The sequence below is a fragment of the Piliocolobus tephrosceles genome, chromosome 15 (assembly GCF_002776525.5).
Source record: "Piliocolobus tephrosceles isolate RC106 chromosome 15, ASM277652v3, whole genome shotgun sequence".
In the NCBI taxonomy this organism is placed as follows: domain Eukaryota; kingdom Metazoa; phylum Chordata; class Mammalia; order Primates; family Cercopithecidae; genus Piliocolobus; species Piliocolobus tephrosceles.
The window spans coordinates 86879933-86898780 of record NC_045448.1 but is presented as its reverse complement, the minus strand read 5'-3'; the positions used below and the strand labels follow the sequence as shown (position 1 = coordinate 86898780).

At 47.2% G+C, this 18848-nt stretch overlaps 1 protein-coding gene across 5 annotated transcripts in view; it reads left to right on the top strand.

Moving 5' to 3' along the window:
- The first annotated feature begins 1918 nt into the window (after positions 1–1918).
- Positions 1919–18848, top strand: part of ST3GAL5 (ST3 beta-galactoside alpha-2,3-sialyltransferase 5) — a 52703-nt gene continuing 35773 nt past the window's right edge. The window contains exons 1-2 of one of the 5 annotated variants that reach the window (XM_023224907.3): positions 1995–2142; positions 6641–6728. Coding sequence is in view for 2 of the 5 variants with exons in the window: in XM_023224906.3 (XP_023080674.1) it covers positions 2061–2142 (82 nt within the window). In the remaining 3 variants the exon portion in view is untranslated. Of the gene's footprint in view, positions 2143–6640; positions 6729–18848 lie in introns of all 5 variants that reach the window. The other 4 variants (XM_023224911.3, XM_023224906.3, XM_023224909.2 and 1 more) reach the window with 4 other exon arrangements.

Below are 18848 nucleotides of genomic sequence, written 5' to 3'. Positions count from 1 at the left end.
TCTGTGGCTGGTGAAGTGGAAGTTTGGGGGCCTACTTGTCTTGCTGCCCAAGAGGGTCAACCTAATGTGAGTGGAGTGAATGAGGTAGTAAGGGCTTAACAGATGTCTTGTGATGCTGGTGCAGGAGGTAGCTTCAAGGTCCTTTTCTTCCTCACCCCCACCTTACACCCATCCTTGGAAGCTGGGATAGTGCTGACTCTCATGGCAGCCATAATGCTATCAGGCCTGGCTTTGCAGACAAGGGGAATCTGGAAGAGAAGGGTAGGGGCAGGGGAGACAGAGAGAGGTAAAGAGTGTTGCATCAAGTACATGTGTCAGAGGCATTTAAACCAGAGCGCCTCCATTTTGAGTGAAGACTAGAAAAATGAGGCTGGGACTTGCTAGGCTGCGTTGCCTGAAAGTTAGGCATTCCTGGCCTCTAGATGTTTATGGTTAAGAGAACAAATTAATAATGCTTACTAAACAGACCCAGACTTGAGAGTGTCCAGATATCCTGATATCTGGAGAACAAAGGCATTCCTAATTTTGCTTTAAAAATAATAACATTGATTATTGCAAAATATGGTAATTCGGAAAATTAATCCTTTATCACAAACCCTTGTAGCAGAAGACATCTCCCCACATATACAAGCATTACAAGCATTGTACCTTAGTTGGATACGTCCCTCCTCTTATTTTCAGGAATGCCCTGCTTGAGTGCAGTGACGATCTCGGCTCACTGTAACCTCTGCCTCCCGGGTTCAAGCGATTCTCCTGCCTCAGCCTCGTGAGTACCTGAGACAACGGGCTTGCGCCACCACGCCCGGCTAATTTTTGTATTTCTAGTAGAGACGGGGTTTTGCCATGTTGGCCAGCTGGTCTGGAACTCCTGACATCAGGTGATCTGTCGTCTCAGCCTCCCAAAGTGCTGGGATTACGCGTGAGCCACCGTGCCCAGACACCACTTTACTTTCTTAATAAACTTGCTTTTACTTTGCACTGTGGACTTGCTCTGAATTGTTTCTTGCATGAGATCCAAGAACACTCTCTTGGGGTCTAGTTCGGGACCCCTTTCCTGTAACACATGGACCTTGGGCTGATCTCCAAGATTAAGAGGGCAAGGTATTCAGCTGCAAGGGTCAGCTGTCGCTGACCCCGGCAGCTGCTCTGCCTGGCTAGCCTCGGCCAACTTACCGGATTTAAATCGCCCAGTGACAGGTTTCCTCCAATGTTTTCAAAATGCTCCCACTATCCTCACGTTAGAACAATCCAGAAATAGTCTTATGGTAAAACCCTTTTGGGAGGTGTGAAAGTAGAGTCCTCCCACTGTTTCCTTCGCAACGCTTTTGCCCCAACCTCGATCGCCCAGGCAGCACTTTTTTTTCCCGGCACCCCCACCAAGGGAAGAACAGAGACATCTCCAAACCAGCTGCCCTGCGCCAAGCTGTTACAAAAAAGAGCGACGAGGCTCCCGGTTTATGCAAACATATTTGGCTCGGTGTCTAGGATCTTCTTTTTCAAATCCAGAAAGGGATCACAGGCACGGCCGCGGTGCTGGGTCCGCCGCTCTGAAAGGAAGTCGACCGACTTGACTGGCTTCACTGGAGTCCGGTCCGAAAGCACCGGAAAGTTGCAGGCGCACAGTATACGCTCAGCTGTGTCCAAAAAATAACCTATCAATCACTGCCTTAAGCTTTGTTTCCTTCCTGAATTTTTTTATTTTCACGAATATTTATGCTTTTACAAACTGTTTATCATTTCCTCTCCAGAACCAAGAAGGACTCGCCCCAGCCCGGCCCCCGCCCCCGGTGCGTCCCTGCAGGGGGCGCCCTACTCCGGCGGTGCCCACTGCACCGCAGGGCGGACGGGCCGCGCGCCCGGGGGCGGGGCCTCCGCTGAGGCATCGTGCTCTCCGATTGGCCTTCCGCACCCTCGTGACGCCAGACCCCGCCCACGCGCCCCTCCTCCGCATCTGCAAGGGGGAGCGGCGGCCCCCGGCTGAATGGGCGCGAGCGCGGCGCGGGGGTCGGGTGGGGGCGCTGGATCCTGGGCTGGCTGCTGGCCGGCGCCCCCTCACTAGTATGCGGACGAAGGCGGCGGGCTGCGCAGAGCGGCGTCCCCTGCAGCCGCGGACAGAGGCAGCGGCGGCACCTGCCGGCCGAGGTACGTGGCGCAGCCCCCTCCTCGGCGTCGCGGGGGCCCGGGGACTGGGGGCTGCGGCGGCGACCTGTCTCTGCCCGGCCCGGCTAGGCGCGGCGTTTCCGCCTCGAACCCCGCGGGCAGCGCCCAGGGCACGGCACCCTCAGGCGAGCCCGGCCGGGGCGCGGGCGAAGGGTCGTGGTCCCGGGCCGTGTGGACTGGGCAGGGGCGCCCGGGCAGGTGTGGACGCGGTGGAGGGTGGGGCGGACCGCCGGTTGTCGGGTCCCGCCGCAGTGGCCCTTTCCCCGCCGCTTTCCGCTGCAGCTCGGGATTTAATTCATTGCTGGAAGCTTCGGAGCTAGCAGAGCCGAGTTAACTCGTTTTCCTGGGATGGGCTTAGGGGACCCCCTGCAGGGTTACTAGCAGCTCCTGAAACCGCTCTCTGCATCCATCCGGGAGGCGTGATGTGGGGCCGCTGGTAGAAATTCGCCGGTGACCTTCCCTGCACCCTCTCTGCAGCCAGCCTTAAGGAGAAGACAGGTTTTGGCGACCTTTTGATTTCTTCTGAATTGTAAGCCGTGACTTGACGCGGGTGTGCATTCATTGTACGCCTTGCGTGTGTAAGTAACGCAGGGTTTTCCGAGAGCATCCCCGAGGAGCCCTGCCCCTACCCCACACCAGCGTGGTGACCTTGGCAGACACTGATCCCGCTGTGGGGCTCGGGCTCTTGGTCTCTCCTGAGAAGCTTACCCTTATGGCCGAGGTCCCTTCCAGGCCCCAGGTTTTTCTAATGACAAAAAAAAAAAATACGTTTACGAGGATAGAGGGTCCTGCAGAATCACTAGCTGACTCGGCAGACGAATTTTATATCCTCATGTCTTAAGTCATGCATGCGGCCTTTGCTTAATTAGGCATCGTTCATTTGAAGGGGAAAATGGTTTTATGTGCTGCCCTTCATCTGGCACCGGTGGTTGCCTGCTCCTCGTGCCAGAGCCGTGCTGGGTGTCACAGAGAGGAAGGAGACTCGTCTCCTGCCCTCTGGTGTTTAGCTGCCCTCCCTCGGGCTTATGGCTGCTAATCCTTTTCCACGGAAGGATACAGCTGCTGAAACTGTGGAAGAGGAATCCATTTCTGCTGCATGAAGGGGCACAGACTTGAATACAGTCAGGACAGGTTGTGGTTTCCCTTGTGTAATCCTGAGAGCTTGATAGCTTCGAGGAGTGTCCAACATTGCTAGTCACAGAGCCTGGAAGCACCTGAATTCCAGCTGTCACTTTGAGAAGGAGAGATTCATACGAACTGCGAGAGCATATAACCAGCATGTCTTGAGTCTTTTACCCGTGTGCCTGTTATATGGGTGCTGCTGTTTTTGTAAGATGAAATGACCCTTGGATATTCTTGGTTATGATCAGCGTTTCTTCGTCTAGGCAAGGAAAGGAACAGGTGAGATAGGAAGGCATGAAGGGGCTCATGGAAGAGAGAGGGCTGGCAGGCATAAATTCTGAGAGCTCACATTTAGACTGTTTGGACAGTTCTTATAATTTTGGCATAAATTGTAAATTGTTGCATGGTATCAAAATAGATTGGTGATGAATGTTAAGGATATATCCATGGCAGAATAAGAACACACTCTTTGTTCTTTGGTTTGCCTCCTCTGGTTCTTCTCTGCTTGCCTTGTGGGACTGTTTGCAGCGGTGAGGGGAATTTATCTAGCAGGTTGACTCTCAGGAGGCAGTGAATGAAAAGAGGTTAGTGAGTCCTCTGTGGGAGTCCATTCCAGGTCCTGGAGGGCTGAAGTGGGTGTCTTGGAGCCAGCAGTTTCTGGGAGAAGAGATAAGGCTCTCACCTTCCACACTCTCCTGGCTCCTGAGGAGCAATTTAATCCGCACTGCCTGTGGACATGATGGAGGACTGCGATCACTCCCAAAGGGCATGCTCCGTGGTTTTAGTCTGCTGGGAAGCTCTGGCAGAAGTAAAACAACCGAGAATATACACACGTTAATGATGCTCCGAGCTCCCTAACTGCTGAGGAAGGAAAAGCAAAGGCTGGATCAATGTGGGTGGCATAAGTTAGCAGAGGCATCCAAAGTGGGGTGAATCACAGGCCTGGTGTGGGAGGAAACCATAAATATGTTGGTGACACGCAGGCTCGCCCAGGAGACAGCCAGCTTAAGCACGTGTGCAAAGGAGAAGCAAGTGAAATGCGTAAGGGAGCAGGAGAAAGGTCAGCTTTGAGGCTTCAAGGACACTACCAGGCTTGTCTTACCTGGACACCAGACAGACAAAGGTCGTTTTCTTTTTTTTCTTTTTTTAAAGTATAGCATAGATACTAGGAAAGTAGACATACCATAAGTGTCCTGCTTAATGAATTTTCCAGCCTGAACATGCCCATGCACTCAACACTTAGATCAACAAACAGAACTGGCCAGGACCCTGGTAGCTCCCCTTGTATTGTACTCGAGTCATAGCCTCCCCCAGGATCAGCCTTGAACTCCTGAACTCAAGCAATCCTCCTGCCTTCGCCTCCTCAGTAGCTGAGACTACAGGTGCACACCACCAGACCCAGCTCATTTATTTTATTTTATTTTTGTAGTGACGGCTCCCACCATGTTGTCCAGGCTGGTCTCCAACTCCTGGCCTCAAACTGTTCTCCCACATTGGCTTCCCAAAGCGCTGAGGTTACAGGCGTGAACAATTGTGCCTGGCTAGTGTATGTCTTCTTTCCTTAAGCATTGAGTTTCTGAGAGTCACTCATGGTGCTGCCCATGGTTGAAGTATGTTCACTCATTGGTGATAGGGGCCATCGGGTAATATACCACATAGTCACGCATTGTCAGTGGACATTTGGGCAGTTTCAGCATTTGTCTGTTACAGAAAGTGCCACTGTGACCACTCTAGAGTCTGGCTTTGGTACATATGTGTATGCATTTCTGATAGGTCTATACCTAGGCGTGGTATTGCTGTTTTAGGAGCCCTGGGCACACCTATTTTATTCCAGTTTTGAAATGACCACATTGATAGTTCCTCACTGTTAGCTGATGAGGGCGACAGTTCTAAGGAGACTGGGGCAGGAATCAGGAGTCCTTCTAGCAGTCAGGATCAGTTTCTACCTGGCTGTGTATGGTGTCAGTAAGTGTCGTCACCTATAGGCCGCAGTCTCCCAGTGGGTCAGGCAGCAGGGCAAGCTGAGCTGTGGGGGACCGTTAGCTCCTAAAGAGCCTCTGACCTAAGGGAAGTGTTTCTCGGGTGAAACTGCCTGGCTTGGCTTGGTCTCAACTCCCATCCTTCTTGCTGCAAACAACCCCCCCCCCCGCCCCCCGCCCAGCTCTCATAACACTGTACTTCCAATACTTTGTGTCTACTTCTCTGGCCTGTTTTCTCTGCATTTCTGCTCAAAATTATCTGTGACCTAGAGGAAAAGCCCATTTCTTATTTGGGTTTTTGAGGCCATGTAAGACATTTTTGTTGTCCCATTATTACAGCATGGAAAAATATTCAGAATTAAGTTATTGGATGGTTCACCGAGTCCTGTACCCATGAATTCTTTCCTTTTTTCCTTCAATTTTTAACATCTGGAATTATAACAGTTAAGTATCATGTGATAAGATAGGATCAGTTTGATAACAGATTAGAAAGGTCTGCTTTGGTGGAATAGTACTTCTGTCTTTTGACCGTTAAGGCTGTGTTTAAGACCATGTCTTTTTCATCATTCAGGGTTTATGTGTATTGAGTTCTGAGCAGGGGCAGTTTTTCTGTTACACGTATCATTTCTTCCTCAGCCCTCCTCTCTCCTGAGCCTCTGCATTTTTATCCTCTTCTGCCCTGTTCTTCACCCCCTTTTTGCTTTTTGTAAACATCTTATTCTCATCTCTAATCTATACTCTAGCAGAAGAGAGTAGGACAAGTATGGCCTCTGATACTCTCCTCTCTTTGCTTGTCACTTTCTGCAATCTAGTTGTTGTCACCCAGGACTTGGGAACTGATGTGGGCTTCTTTCTCATCCTTCCTGTAGATCACCACTGTCCAGTGGAAATATAACCTGAGCCACACATCTAATTTTATATTTTCTAGTAACTACATTTTAAAAATTGAAAGAAACAGGTGGATCAAAGTTTCAATTTCCCAAAAAGTTTCAATTTCTAAACGCTTATGCACCTAATAACACAGCTGCACACTATGTAAATTATTAATGAGCTGCTTTATACTCTGCTTTTCACAGTAAGTTCACTCCCTGCCCCCACAAGTGAACCCACATGCTACAAAACATACATATGACAAAAAGAAATAAATGCTTTCCTACTCACTTTATTCTCATCTATTGTAGACATGTTATATATACTAACTAATGTAATTTTCACCACAGCCCTAAGTATTTGGTGCCGTTGTCATCCCCATTTTATAAAGGAGGGTATTGAGGAACAGAGGTTAAGAAGCCATAGGGGCAGAGCTGGGTTCAGACTCAGGCAGTCTGGCCTGGAGGTGGTAAATGAGGCTGTCGTATCCATGTCTTTGTGGTCTGTAGTGCATTCCCAGCCTGCCCCGTGGAACGGCTCCTGGTGAAGTTGGCCAGGATGATCTCAGGGACCTGAGAGATGGCTCCATCCTGTAAGGTGAGTGCACTCCTGGGCAATGCCATCATCGCTTGCTTTCAGCTCCATAGCAGCCTCCTAACTGGTCCTGCTTCGTGAGAGGACTTCCCCATCTCCAGTCCAGCCTCGAGAGAGGTCTCCAAAATCCAGTTCCACTTTAAACCACCCCTCCACCGGTTGCTCCCTTTTATGCTTAGAGTAAAATTGTGGCCCCCTGTGGCATGGACTGCTTGCTTTTCTAGCGTCTCAGGGTGCTGTGCCCTCCTGGGTAGACCCTTTAGGCGCACTGCACTTGGCATTCTTTAGGCACACTGCACTTGACATTCTGCCATCCGTCCCCACTGTCCCTGCTCCCGAGGCACCTGCCTCTCCCATCCCACTCCAGTTCCTATTCAGACCTGGGCAGAAGCATTCTTTCCTCTGGGAGCCCTTTCCTAAGACACACATTGTATTAGTCCGTTTTCACACTGCTGATAAAGACTTACCCCAGACTGGGCAATTTACTAAAGAAAGAGGTTTAATCGGACTTAAGGATCCATGTGGCTGGGGAAGGTCTCATAATCATGACAGAGGGCAAAGGGCACTTCTTGCATGGTGGAGGCAAAAGAGAAGGAGGAAGAAGCAAAAGTGGAAACCCCTGATAAACCCATCAGATCTCATGGGACTTATTCACTATCGTGAGACTAACATGGGAAAGACCGGCCCCCATGATTTAATTACCTCCCCCTGGGTCCCTCCCACAACACGTGAGAATTCTGGGAGATACAATTCAAGTTGAGATTTGGGTAGAGACAGAGCCAAACCATATCGTTCCTCTCCCGGCCCCTCCAAATCTCATGTCCTCACATTTTAAAACCAATCATACCTTCCCAACACTCCCCCAAAGTCTTAGCTCCTTTCAGCATTAACCCAAAAGTCTACAGTCCAAAGTCTTATCGGAGACAAGCCAAGTCCCTTCTGCCTATGAGCCTGTAAAATCAAAAGCAAGTTAATTAGTTCCTAGATACAATAGGGGTACAGGCATTGGGACAGCCATTCCAAATGAGGGAAATTGGCCAAAACAAAGGGGCTACAAGCCCCATGCAAGTCCAAAATCCAGAGGAGCAGTACATTTTTTTTTTTTTGAGACAAAGTCTCTCTCTGTTGCGTAGGCTAGAGTGCAGTGGCATGCGATCTCAGCTAACTGCAACCTCCACCTCCTGGGTTCAAGTGATTCTCCTGCCTCAACCGCCCAAGTAGCTGGGATTACAGGTGCATGCCGCCACATCTGGCTAATTTTTTTTTGTATTTTTAATAGAGATGGGGTTTCACTATGTTGACCAGGCTGGTCTTGAACTCCTGACCTCAAGTACTCCACCTCAGCCTCCCAAAGTACTAGGATTACAGGTGTGAGCTACCGCACCTGGCCCAAATCTTAAAGTTCCAAAGTGATCTCCTTTGACTCCATGTCTCTCATCCAGGTCATGCTGAGGCAAGAGTTGAGTTCTCATGGTCTTAGGCAGCTCTGCCCGTGTGGCTTTGCAGGTTACAACCTCCCTCCTGGTCACTTTCATGGGCTAGTGTTGAGTGCCTGAGACTTTTCCAGGCACATGGTGCAAGCTATCAGTGGATCTACGATTCTGGGATCTGGAGGACAGTGACCCTCTTCTCACAGCTCCACTAGGTAGTGCCCCATTAGGGCTCTGACCCCACATTTTCCTTCCGCGCTGCCCTAGCAGAGGTTCTCCATGAGGGCCCCACCCCTGCAGCAAACTTTGGCCTGGGCATCCAGGCCTTTCCATACATCTGAAATCTAGGCACAGGTTCCCAAACCTCAGTTCTTGACATCTGTGCATCCGCAGACTGAGCACCTCATGAAAGCTGTCAAGGCTTGGAGTTTCCACCCTCTGAAGCCACAGCCCAAGCTGTATGTTGGCCCCTTTCGGCCACGGCTGGAGTGACTGGGACACAGGGCACCAAGTCCCTAGGCTGCACACAGCATGGGGACTCTGGGCCTGACCCATGAAACCACTTTTTCCTCCTGGGCCTCCAGGCCTGTGATGGGAGGAGCTGCTGTGAAGGTCTCTGATGTGGCCTGGAGACATTTTCCCCATGGTCTCGGGGATTAAGATTAGGCTTCTTGCTGCTTATGCAAATTTTTGCAGCTGGCTTGAATTTCTCCCCAGAAAATGGGGTTTCCTTTTCTGTCACATAGTCAGGCTGCAAATTTTCTGAACTTTTATGCTCTGTTCCCCTTTTAAAACTGAATGCCTTTAACAGTACCCAAGTCACTTCTTGACTGCTTTGCTGCTTAGAAATTCTTCCACCAGATACCCTAAATCATCTATCTCAAGTTCGAAGTTCCACACATTTCTACAGAAGGGGCAAAATGCTGCCAGTCTCTTTGCTAAAACGTAACAAGAGTCACCTTTGCTCCAGTTCCCAAGAAGTTCCTTATCTCCATCTGAGACCACCACAGCCTGGATTTTTATTGTCCATGCTACTGTCAGCATTTTGGGCAAAGTCATTCAACAAGTCTCTAGGAAATTCCAAACTTTCCCACATTTTCCTGTCTTTTCTGAGCCCTTCAAACGGTTCCAATTTCTGCCTGTTACCCAGTTTTAAACCTGCTTCCAGATTTTCGGGTATCTTTTCAGCAATGTCCCATCTGCTGGTACCAATTTACTGTATTAGTCCATTTTCATGCTGCTGATAAAGACATATCTGAGACTGGGCAATTTATAAAAGAAAGAGGTTTAATTGGACTTAGAGTTCCACATGTCTGGGGAAGGTCTCACAATCATGGTAGAGGGCAAAAGGCATTTCTTACATGGCAGCAGCAAGAGAGAATGAGGAAGCAGCAAAAGCAGAAACCCCTGATAAACACATCAGATCTCGTGAGACTTATTCAATATCATGAGAATAGCACGGAAAAGACCAGCCCCCGTGATTCGATTACCTCCCCTGGGTCCTTCCCACAACACGTAGGGATTCTGTGAGCTACAATTCCAGTTGAGATTTGGGTGGGGACCCAGCCAAACCATATCACACATACACCCCAAATCTGAAACATCATCTGACACTCTGCCCCCATGTCCAACATAGATAAGTTAAAATAGACCTACTTGTCTGCTTTTTAAAATGAAATTATGAGAGTTTTTTGTTTTTTGTGGTTTTTTTTTTTTTGAGACAGATTCTTGCTCTGTCACCCAGGCTGGAGTGCAGTGGCACCATCTCGGCTCACTGCAACCTCAGCCTCCCAGGATCAACTGGTTCTCCTGTCTCAGCCTCCCGAGTAGCTGCGACTCTACAGGTGTACACCACCATGCCCAGCTAATTTTTGTATTTTTAGTAGAGATGGGTTTTGCCATGTTGGTCAGGCTGGTCTTGAACTCCTGACCTAAGGTGATCCATGCGCCTCAGCCTCTCAAAGTGCTGGGATTACAGGCGTGAGCCACCATGCCCGGCCTGTGAGAGCTTTTTGAAGTAGGGACAGTGTGTGTGTTTCTTGTCGCTATCTCCCCAGGCACATACTCCTATTTGATCAAAAATGGATTGTATAATTAAAAACTGTTATGTCTGTTGGGGAGCCTGCCCAAATGCTGGTTTCCTAGAATTTCAGAGCCAACAGTAAAGGGGATGTGATTGGGGCGTAAAAGGAAATTATATGTTTTAGTTAGACCTGAATATATGTTGTTGGTTTTAGAAATGGAAATGTAACTTGTTTTGAGTTTTAAGCAGCCCAAACAAAATCTCCTTTTGTCTCCTGTACAATACATTCTCCCTCTCCTTCCAACCCTAAATTACCAGGTCCTGCCAAACTCCAGGTTATCACTGTCTCAGTCACTGTCCCTCCAGTTCCTTTTCTAGGGTCATTATTGTTTTCTGATTTGGGGCTTTCTGTGACTCCTTTGGTTCTTCTGTTCCTATGAGACATACAGGATTACTGAATACTATGGGTTATTGGAAAAAACTGCCTAGCAAATTCCCCACCTTCCCTTCCCATCCACTTGGACAGGGTGTTCCCTGAGGAATATTTCTAAGGTCCTGTTGGGTGATACCACTTTTATGCTCCAAAACCTTAAGAACTTTCACCCTTACTCTTTCTGGGGCAGTGGACTCTTCATTGTTTTAGAATTTGCTCACAAACTTTCCCATCATCTGATACCCTGTGTTCCCCATTCTGCTCAAGTTTAGTAAAAGCCCCACATGTTGGAGCCTTTGGGTACTGGATCCCAGAATTGCTTTTTGTTAACGGTCAGTTCTGCTGACTTTCGCTTTCTCCTATTAAGTATTATTTATTCAGCCCAACTACTTGTATTTCCTTTGGGTTAAGAGGGAAGTGTTCCATTAAACATTTAGCTTCTGGATTTTGCTTTATTTGAGGCATTCATGGGATTGCCACAGAGTTGTTCTCTCGTAGCAGATTCTGTGTGTATAATGTGCTGTCACACAGGCCCACCACAGGAGAGCTATTATGTAAAAGCTTGGTGGGACCCCTAGGGGAGGGGCAGTTTTGGGGCAATTTCTTCAGTTTACTCCTAGGGTCATGTCTTGCTCCCTCTGGCCTCTTTCTCTTTGAGGGACACCCTTACCTTTGCCATTAAATCATCTTGAGAAACAGTAACATTTGAAGCCTTCTTGCATACCTTCTCCCCTGCACCTCCCCCTCTTTAGCCTCCTGAATTTGTTACACAGGATGAATCTTGGCTGGCCTAGTGCTATAATAATAGCCCCTCCTGGCTTGGTCACCAAGTCCTGTGGCACGTTCCTCCTCCACATCTCTTGGTTGGCCACCTTCCGGCCTTTCTGGTTGTGGCTCAGCTCCTCCGTCACCCCTCACCGCACTGATCTCAGTGGCCTTTTGACCACCCTGTCCCTTGGCCTCTTTCATTCCAATATGAACTTACCACTCCCCTACTTAAGAACCACTTAGGACCATCTCCTTTGTGTAACGTAAGAGGGCCTGGTTCCTTCCTAGCTGCATCTTCTGCCCACTCCTCCCCAGGCCCCAGCATACACCTCTCTCTCTGTGTGTCTTGGCATTACTTTCCATCTGGAATGCCTCCTCCTCTCTCTCTTCTGTCTCCAGAGTCTTAGTCATTCTTCAAGGACCCATTCATACATAGCCTCCTCAAGGAAGCCTCCCTGATTCCTCTGATGGAGCCTGTGGTTTCCTGCCCAGGATGCGCAAGGTCTACTGTAGCTCCTCTATCACAGCATTACTTGGTATTTTGAGTATTTGGGCATTTTCAGTTATCCTAGCTGGATTATTCATTTAAAGAGGAAAGTGGCTGTGTCTTATTTATTTTTATATTCCCAGTGCCTGGTATATGGAAGAAGCTTACGAAATTTTTATTTAAAGGATTGCTAGGTAAACAAAGGAAATTAGACAACCATACAGGCCAGCTCTTCTCAACTGAGGTTCTACAGGAGACTTTTGCCCCAGTACTGTCAGGCAACCATTGTATGTTATGAATTAATTTCTCTCCTTGCTTCTGGAATGATTCTAGTTATAGATCATTCCTGGGAGAATTGAGAAAAATCTATCCTTTTTTGTAGGACTTCATTCCCAAGTGGAATGCACTTTGAATGAGGCTGGTATAGATAGCATGATCCCTGTCATGGTGATATATCTATGCAAAGAGCAGAAGCTGACAGAATACAGACCAGAATGTTAACAGTGGGTATCACTGGGTTGTAAGATAACGGTGATTCTTAAATGTTCTGTTCTTACATTATTGTCTGAAATTTCTATTTGTGTGCTAACAGGGTTTTAAAAATATTTCTTGGATAAGGCAAATCAGAGTTTCTAAACCTGTTCATCAGTTGAGAGTAGAGTTCTTTTTTTTAAATGTAGCACCCTACATTGTGCCACACTGAGCCGGGAATCACCAAGCTGAGCCACGCAGCCTTGCCCTTGGAAAATGAGGCATTGGTGTGAAGATGGCTCCAGCTGTTAGCTCTCTGGACCTGGGTATCTCTTCTTGCTGCCACTGGACACTTTGTGAATTGAAAGGCTAAGGTTCTAGCAGACATGGAAGCACCAGTAGAGAAATTACCATACTGCCAACTTTGTATTCGCAAAAGCAAATGTAGAGGTTATTTCTTTTTTTTTTTTTTTTTTAATAGCTAAGAGTGAACAAAAACAGGGGAATTAAGTCTGGTACGAGTCTTACATGTTAACTTTTGTTCTTCACCTACTGTTTTATCCAGCCCTAGTTTCATTCCTGAGTTTTGAATTTGTTTGACCTCACACAGTCATATCCTTCTCCTTCAAGAATCTACCACTCAATACTGAAACAAGTAGATTTGGCGATAAACGGGATATTTACTTAGTCTCTAAGTTTCTCCCATCAAATCACTATTAATTATGAAGGGAAAATAGTTAACTCGATGGTGGAAAAACCTAGCGTCTACCACCTTAACCCTTAATCGAATCAACATCACATGCCTCCTGAGAAGTGCTTTGAGAAGGGCACAGGATCACTTCTGTGATATTCCAGCCAAAAATGCATAAATTGAATCTAATCATGAAGAAACATTAGACAAGCTCTAGTTGAGGGACTTTCTACAAAATAAGTGGCCTGTACTTTTAAAAAATGCCAAGGTCGTGAAAGACAAAGGAACTGTTTCAGATTAAAGAAGGCTAAAGGAACATGACAGTGAATACCAAGTGATCCTAGACTGGACCCTGTAACAGAAAATAACATATATACTTGCTGTTTTTGTTCTAAGGCCATCATTGGGGCTAGTGGAGAAATTTATATAAGGTCTTTAGGTAACAGTACTGAATCAGTGTTAATTTCCTAATTATCATTATGCTGTGGTTGTTTAAAGGGGATGTCTTTGTTTTTAGGAAATACTGAAATATTTAGGGGTAGGTGTCATCATGTCTTCAACTTTCAAATGGTCCAATAAATATGCACACAGTATACTAATGGAATGGAGCACAAAGGTGGTAAAATGGTAACAACTGGGGAGTCTGGTTAAAGGGCAGATGGAAATTCTTTGTACTATTTTTGTAACTTTAAGTTTGAAATTATTTCAAGATACAGTTTAAAAACTGCAGCCTCCAGATTGTGGGTGCTGTGGCCAGTCTAGCATCGGAAGCCACCGTGGGGCTTCTCAGTGTCTGCCTTCTCCATGGTCATTACAGAAGTCATGCCTACAACACTGAGCTTTTTTGCAGAATTTGTTTTGTCTCCTCTGGTACAATCAGAAAACAGGGTGGAGGGTCAGACGCAGTGGCTCACGCCTCCCAGCACTTTGGGAGGCTGAGGTGGGCAGATCACTTGAGGTCAGGAGTTCGAGACCAGCCTGGCCAACAAGGTGAAATCCCATCTCTACTAAAAATACAAAAATTAGTTGGGTATGGTGGCGTGCGCCTGTAATCCCAGCTACTCAGGAGGCTGAGGCGGGAGAATCGCTTGAAACCTGGGAGGCGGAGGTTGCGTTGAGATCGTGCCACCTCGCTCCAGCCTGAGCAACAGAGTGAGACTCGGTCTCAAAAAAAAAAGAGAGAGAGAGAGGAAAAAAAAGAAAACAGGGTGGAGGAACACTAACAGTGTGGCTTTGCTGGACCAGAAGGTTCCTTCTAGCCCCCAACCACCCATTGTCACTGCTATTTTAGGGGACTGCAGTCCTTGTAGTTCTCAGGCATCTGGTCAACCAGCTCTGACCCATACATTTACCTGGTTTAGACTAGCCCTACAGCTGCCTGTGAAAGAGGCTTTCCAGGCAGAATATAAGTTTTAAAATATATTTAAACACATTTGAGGGTGTTTATGCACAGAGATCAGTGCACTTCACCAAGGTGCTTTGGTGGAGCCCTTGGAGGGTGCGTTTTATCCAAATCCTCAGCATTTGCCAGTTAAAGATGGGTCTGTCCGCCACCTTGACAGAACTCAGGTTGTATGTTTTGGCAGAAATCGCGAATTTACTATGTTTTGCATGATGAAGAGGGTCCTTCCTCAGCCCCACTTTTAAAATCCAGTTTAGGGCAACCGTCTACACTTGCGGCTGGAACCTCTCCTGTGGGGAGGGGAACAGGCGGCAGGGGCAGGTCTTGGAATCAGAGGAGGATCTCTGAGGTGCTGCCTGTAATCGTTTTGCGGGTAGGTCTGCTTGTAAGAATTTGTAAAGAGGAGTTCCTCTGAAACTCCCCAGCCCCGGGAAGCAGAAGGAATAACAATGCTGGGCTTCTCTTCCTGTTCCTGGCTTTTCCTTGGAGTTCTCCCTTCCCAGAATTTCCTGTCTCTCAACCTCCACTCTGTTTTCTCCGCCCCAGTGTTCCCCCACTGTCTTTCATTTTTATGTCTTAAATCCATCTTCTCCCACTTCTTCCAGCTTTCTGATTTTCTCCCCTAGCTGGCTGTAACACATTACATCCATTGAGTAAGCTAAGCTTCATGTTTCTTGTTCTTCCTTTGAAATGTAGATGAGTGAGTATCCTAACATTTTACTGGAGGAAGGGGCCATAGAAATCTTGTCACCCAACCCGGCTTTTTACAGATCACCAAACATCCTCAAAGAGATTGAGTGATTTGGCTGTTATCAAATAGCCAAACAGTTGAGTATTTCATCTCTTTGCTCTTCTCTTAAAAACAAAAACAAACAAACAAAAAGGCAAGTGTGGTAACTCACGCCTGAAAATTCCAGCACTTTGGGAGGCTGAGGTGGGAGGATTGCTTGGGGCCAAGGGTTTGAGACCAGCCTGGGCAGTAAAGCGAGACTCTATCTCTACAAAAAAATTAAAAATGTAGCTGAGTGTGATGGTACACACCTATCATCCTAGCTACGGGAGGCTGAGGCAGGAGGATCACTTGGGCCTAGGAGTTCGAGGTTACAGTAAGCTATGATCATGCCACTGCACTCCAGCCTGGGTGACAGAGTGAAACCTTGTCTCAAAAACAACAACAAAGAAAAAAAAAAAAAAAGATCCATTTGCCATTTTCTTCCATGGTAGGGGGAGGGGGTGACAGTCATTTTATACTGTTCCCCTAGCCTTCTCTCAACAAACACATACAGTGGGTCTTGTTTGAAAAAGGATCTTAGTCCCTGTTTTCCATGTACCTGGTGCCATCTGGACATTTAATAAACCCAATGATTATGATACTTGGACACCTAAAAGGTCTGGTCTTCACAGTGGTCTCTTGTTAGGACCATAGTGAATTTGGGTTAACTTTGTGTGGGGAGATCTAGTTGCAGGCCACTGATCATTCATTCTTCTGTTCATTCATTCTGTAGGTACTTGTTAAATGCCTTTTATATGCTAGGTACTTTTTAGGTTCCTGGATTACAGCAGTGAACAAAATGGACAGTCCCTACACTGGGAGTCTTATATTTTAGTAGGGAGAGCAGAGAAGAGGCAAATATGTGTCAGTGGCAATGAATGCTATGAAGGAAAGCAGGAAAGTGAGGGGGTAGAAGTGGTGTTTTACAGAGGGTGGTCAAGGAAGGCAGCTTTTGAATGAAAACCAGAACGGAGATGGTGGGGAGGGAGCCAACCAGAGGGGCAACAGAGGAAGGGCAAGTGGAGCACAAGGCGCCCTTGGTTGACATGGAGTGAGGAGGAGAGTGTGAAGAGAGGTGGAAGTGGAACTGGGCTCTGAGAGTAACCGCCCTCCTGACATCTTTACCACTTCAGTAAAGTCTTGGCGAAATCCCATCATGTGTGCCGGGCACATTATTACAGTTTTAGAGAATGTTCATATAGTCCAAGGGCTCAGAATTAATTGCCTTAACACTTCTACATTTATAAAAAGCAGGTAATGATGTATTCTCAACACTAGAGGAATAGTAGATTTGAAGTAGATTAAAAAGCATGAGAATCACTGAAGTGCTTGCATCTTGGTTGATGGTCAAAGTTAGTACAGTGTTGATTGTGCAATTCACACAGCAACATTTTAATTTTTTTCAATGCAAAAGGTAGGTCCTTGTAACTCTGCTCAGTTTGTGGGAGAATCTGAAAATATGTAGGCTAAAAATCTGTTGTTAATTACACGTGCTTTCCTCCAGCTGTGAGAAACTTGCTGGTGGGCAGGATTTCTCAAAGTGCTGCACCCACAAAACACTGGGGAACTTGGTTAACATGCGCAGTCAGTGTCCTCACCTGGATCTACTACCAGGTGGGGCATTCTGGGGATGAAGTGTGGGAATCTGCGTGCTTTGTAGCCTCTTCCAGTGTTGTTGGGTTTTTTATTTTTATTTTTGTTGTTTTTTTTTTCTCTTGAGACGGAGTCGTTCTGTCGCCCAGGCTGGAGGAGTGCAGTGGCACGATCTCGGCTCACTGCAACCTCTGCCTCTCGGGGTTCAAGCGATTCTCCTGCCTCAGCCTCCCAAGTAGCTGGGATTGCAGGTGCCCAGGCCGGCTAATTTTTGTATTTTTAGTAGAGACGGGGTTTCACCATGTTGGTCAGGCTGGTCTCAAACACCTGACCTCAGGTGATCCACCTGCCTCACCCTCCCAAAGTGCTGGGATTACAGACATGAGTCACTGCACCTGGCCCTCTTCCAGTGGTTCTTGTACATGGGGAGGTTGGAGAATTCCTGGTAGAGATAGTGGTGAGGGTGTTTATAATTTAAACTGAACAAATACTAGGAGCTAGTGGGAAATGGTTGGGTGCGGTCTCAGCACCAGCACTTTCTCAGTGGTTTTGATGTCATGGGTGATATTTCACACTCCTAAGAGACAAATGAGACACTGCCCACTCAGTTGAAATCGGAAAGTACCGTATAGTGGGGGTATTTTTCCTTTTGGTGGCAGGAGTGGAGTGAGATGGTTATAAAGAGGCCCTGCTGCGGTGTGTCAATCCAGGAGTGGGTGCTTTCCTCCTACGTCTGTGTACAACTGTGCACAGCTGTGCACTCTGCATGGGCCAGCTGCTCTGCCTGGGTCAGTGTGTGGATTCAGGCCCGTGTGTGTCTGTTGGCTTAGGCACCATTATACAGGTGAGGACACAAACACGTTTCCCGATGAGTCAAGAATTTTTGAGATTCTGCAATCCAAACAAACCTAGAAAAAGATTAGATATTAAAACTTGTATTATCCATGTTTGTACCACAGGCAATATTGTGTTGTCTCATTACCCTCATTGACTTTAATAATAAGGCCATGTGGAAATTTTAAGGTATACAATGACTTGATCCCAATGGTTAAAATCAGGGGTGATTTTGCCCTCCCCCGGGGATACTTGGCAATGTCTGGAGACATGTTTGGTTGACAGAACTGGAGGGGAAGAGAAAAAGGACCAGAGATACTACTAGCATCTAGTGGGCAGAGGCCAGAGCTGCTTCTGAACATCCTGCAATGCACAGGACAGCCCCTAGCACAAACGATTACCTGGTCCCGATGTCATTAGTGCTGAGGTCGAGAAACCCCACAAAAGATCAATTGAATACCATATATCTGCATTATGATAGATTAGGATTCTAAGTGAGTTTTGATATAAAAAAGAGTTCCACTGCTAAAACTAGTTTGAAATTAGCAACCTAGATTTTACAAGGATGACAAGCTTCTTGGGAGGACAAGGGAGGACAGGTTGACTTCTGGAATCATAAGAGAGAAGTAACGTGTCAACAAGAGCTCAATAAGCCACAGAGAAGGCCCGGGGCTGGGGTGCTCTTGAGCATTTCCAACTAGAGCGTTGCCCCCTGCCCCACCCCAAGCTGCTGCTCCCTCTTGGGTAGGGGTAGAGGAGAGTTAGGTTTAGAATATGCTTGCACTCCCTGGATCCTCGCCTCTGGGCCCCAGCTCTGTGGCTGTTGTGGCTGTGTCATTATACCCATGGGTGGCATCAGTGAGCCCACCTTGGGAACACGCTCTCTGACCTCACTGTGTGGGTGCTGCGTGTCAGACATGCTTCGGAAGGTCCCTTTTCCATAAAGCTCTCTCCACACTGCTGTAGTTACAGTCTCGTTATTTCTCAGGACCTTGGGTTTCTGGAGAGCTGGGACTTGGTCCATCATCTTGTCTCTATGTCCTCACATAGAGGGCTCCACAGTATATTGGAGGAATCAGTGAAACTTCTAGAAATTACACTTTTTTGTGGATACAATGGGAGTACCTATATTACTTATAATTAGGTTAAAGTGATTTTACATGCATTTTGTTTAGGAACTAGTGTGTTGCTTTCTTAAATAATGGTCATTTCAGAGTCT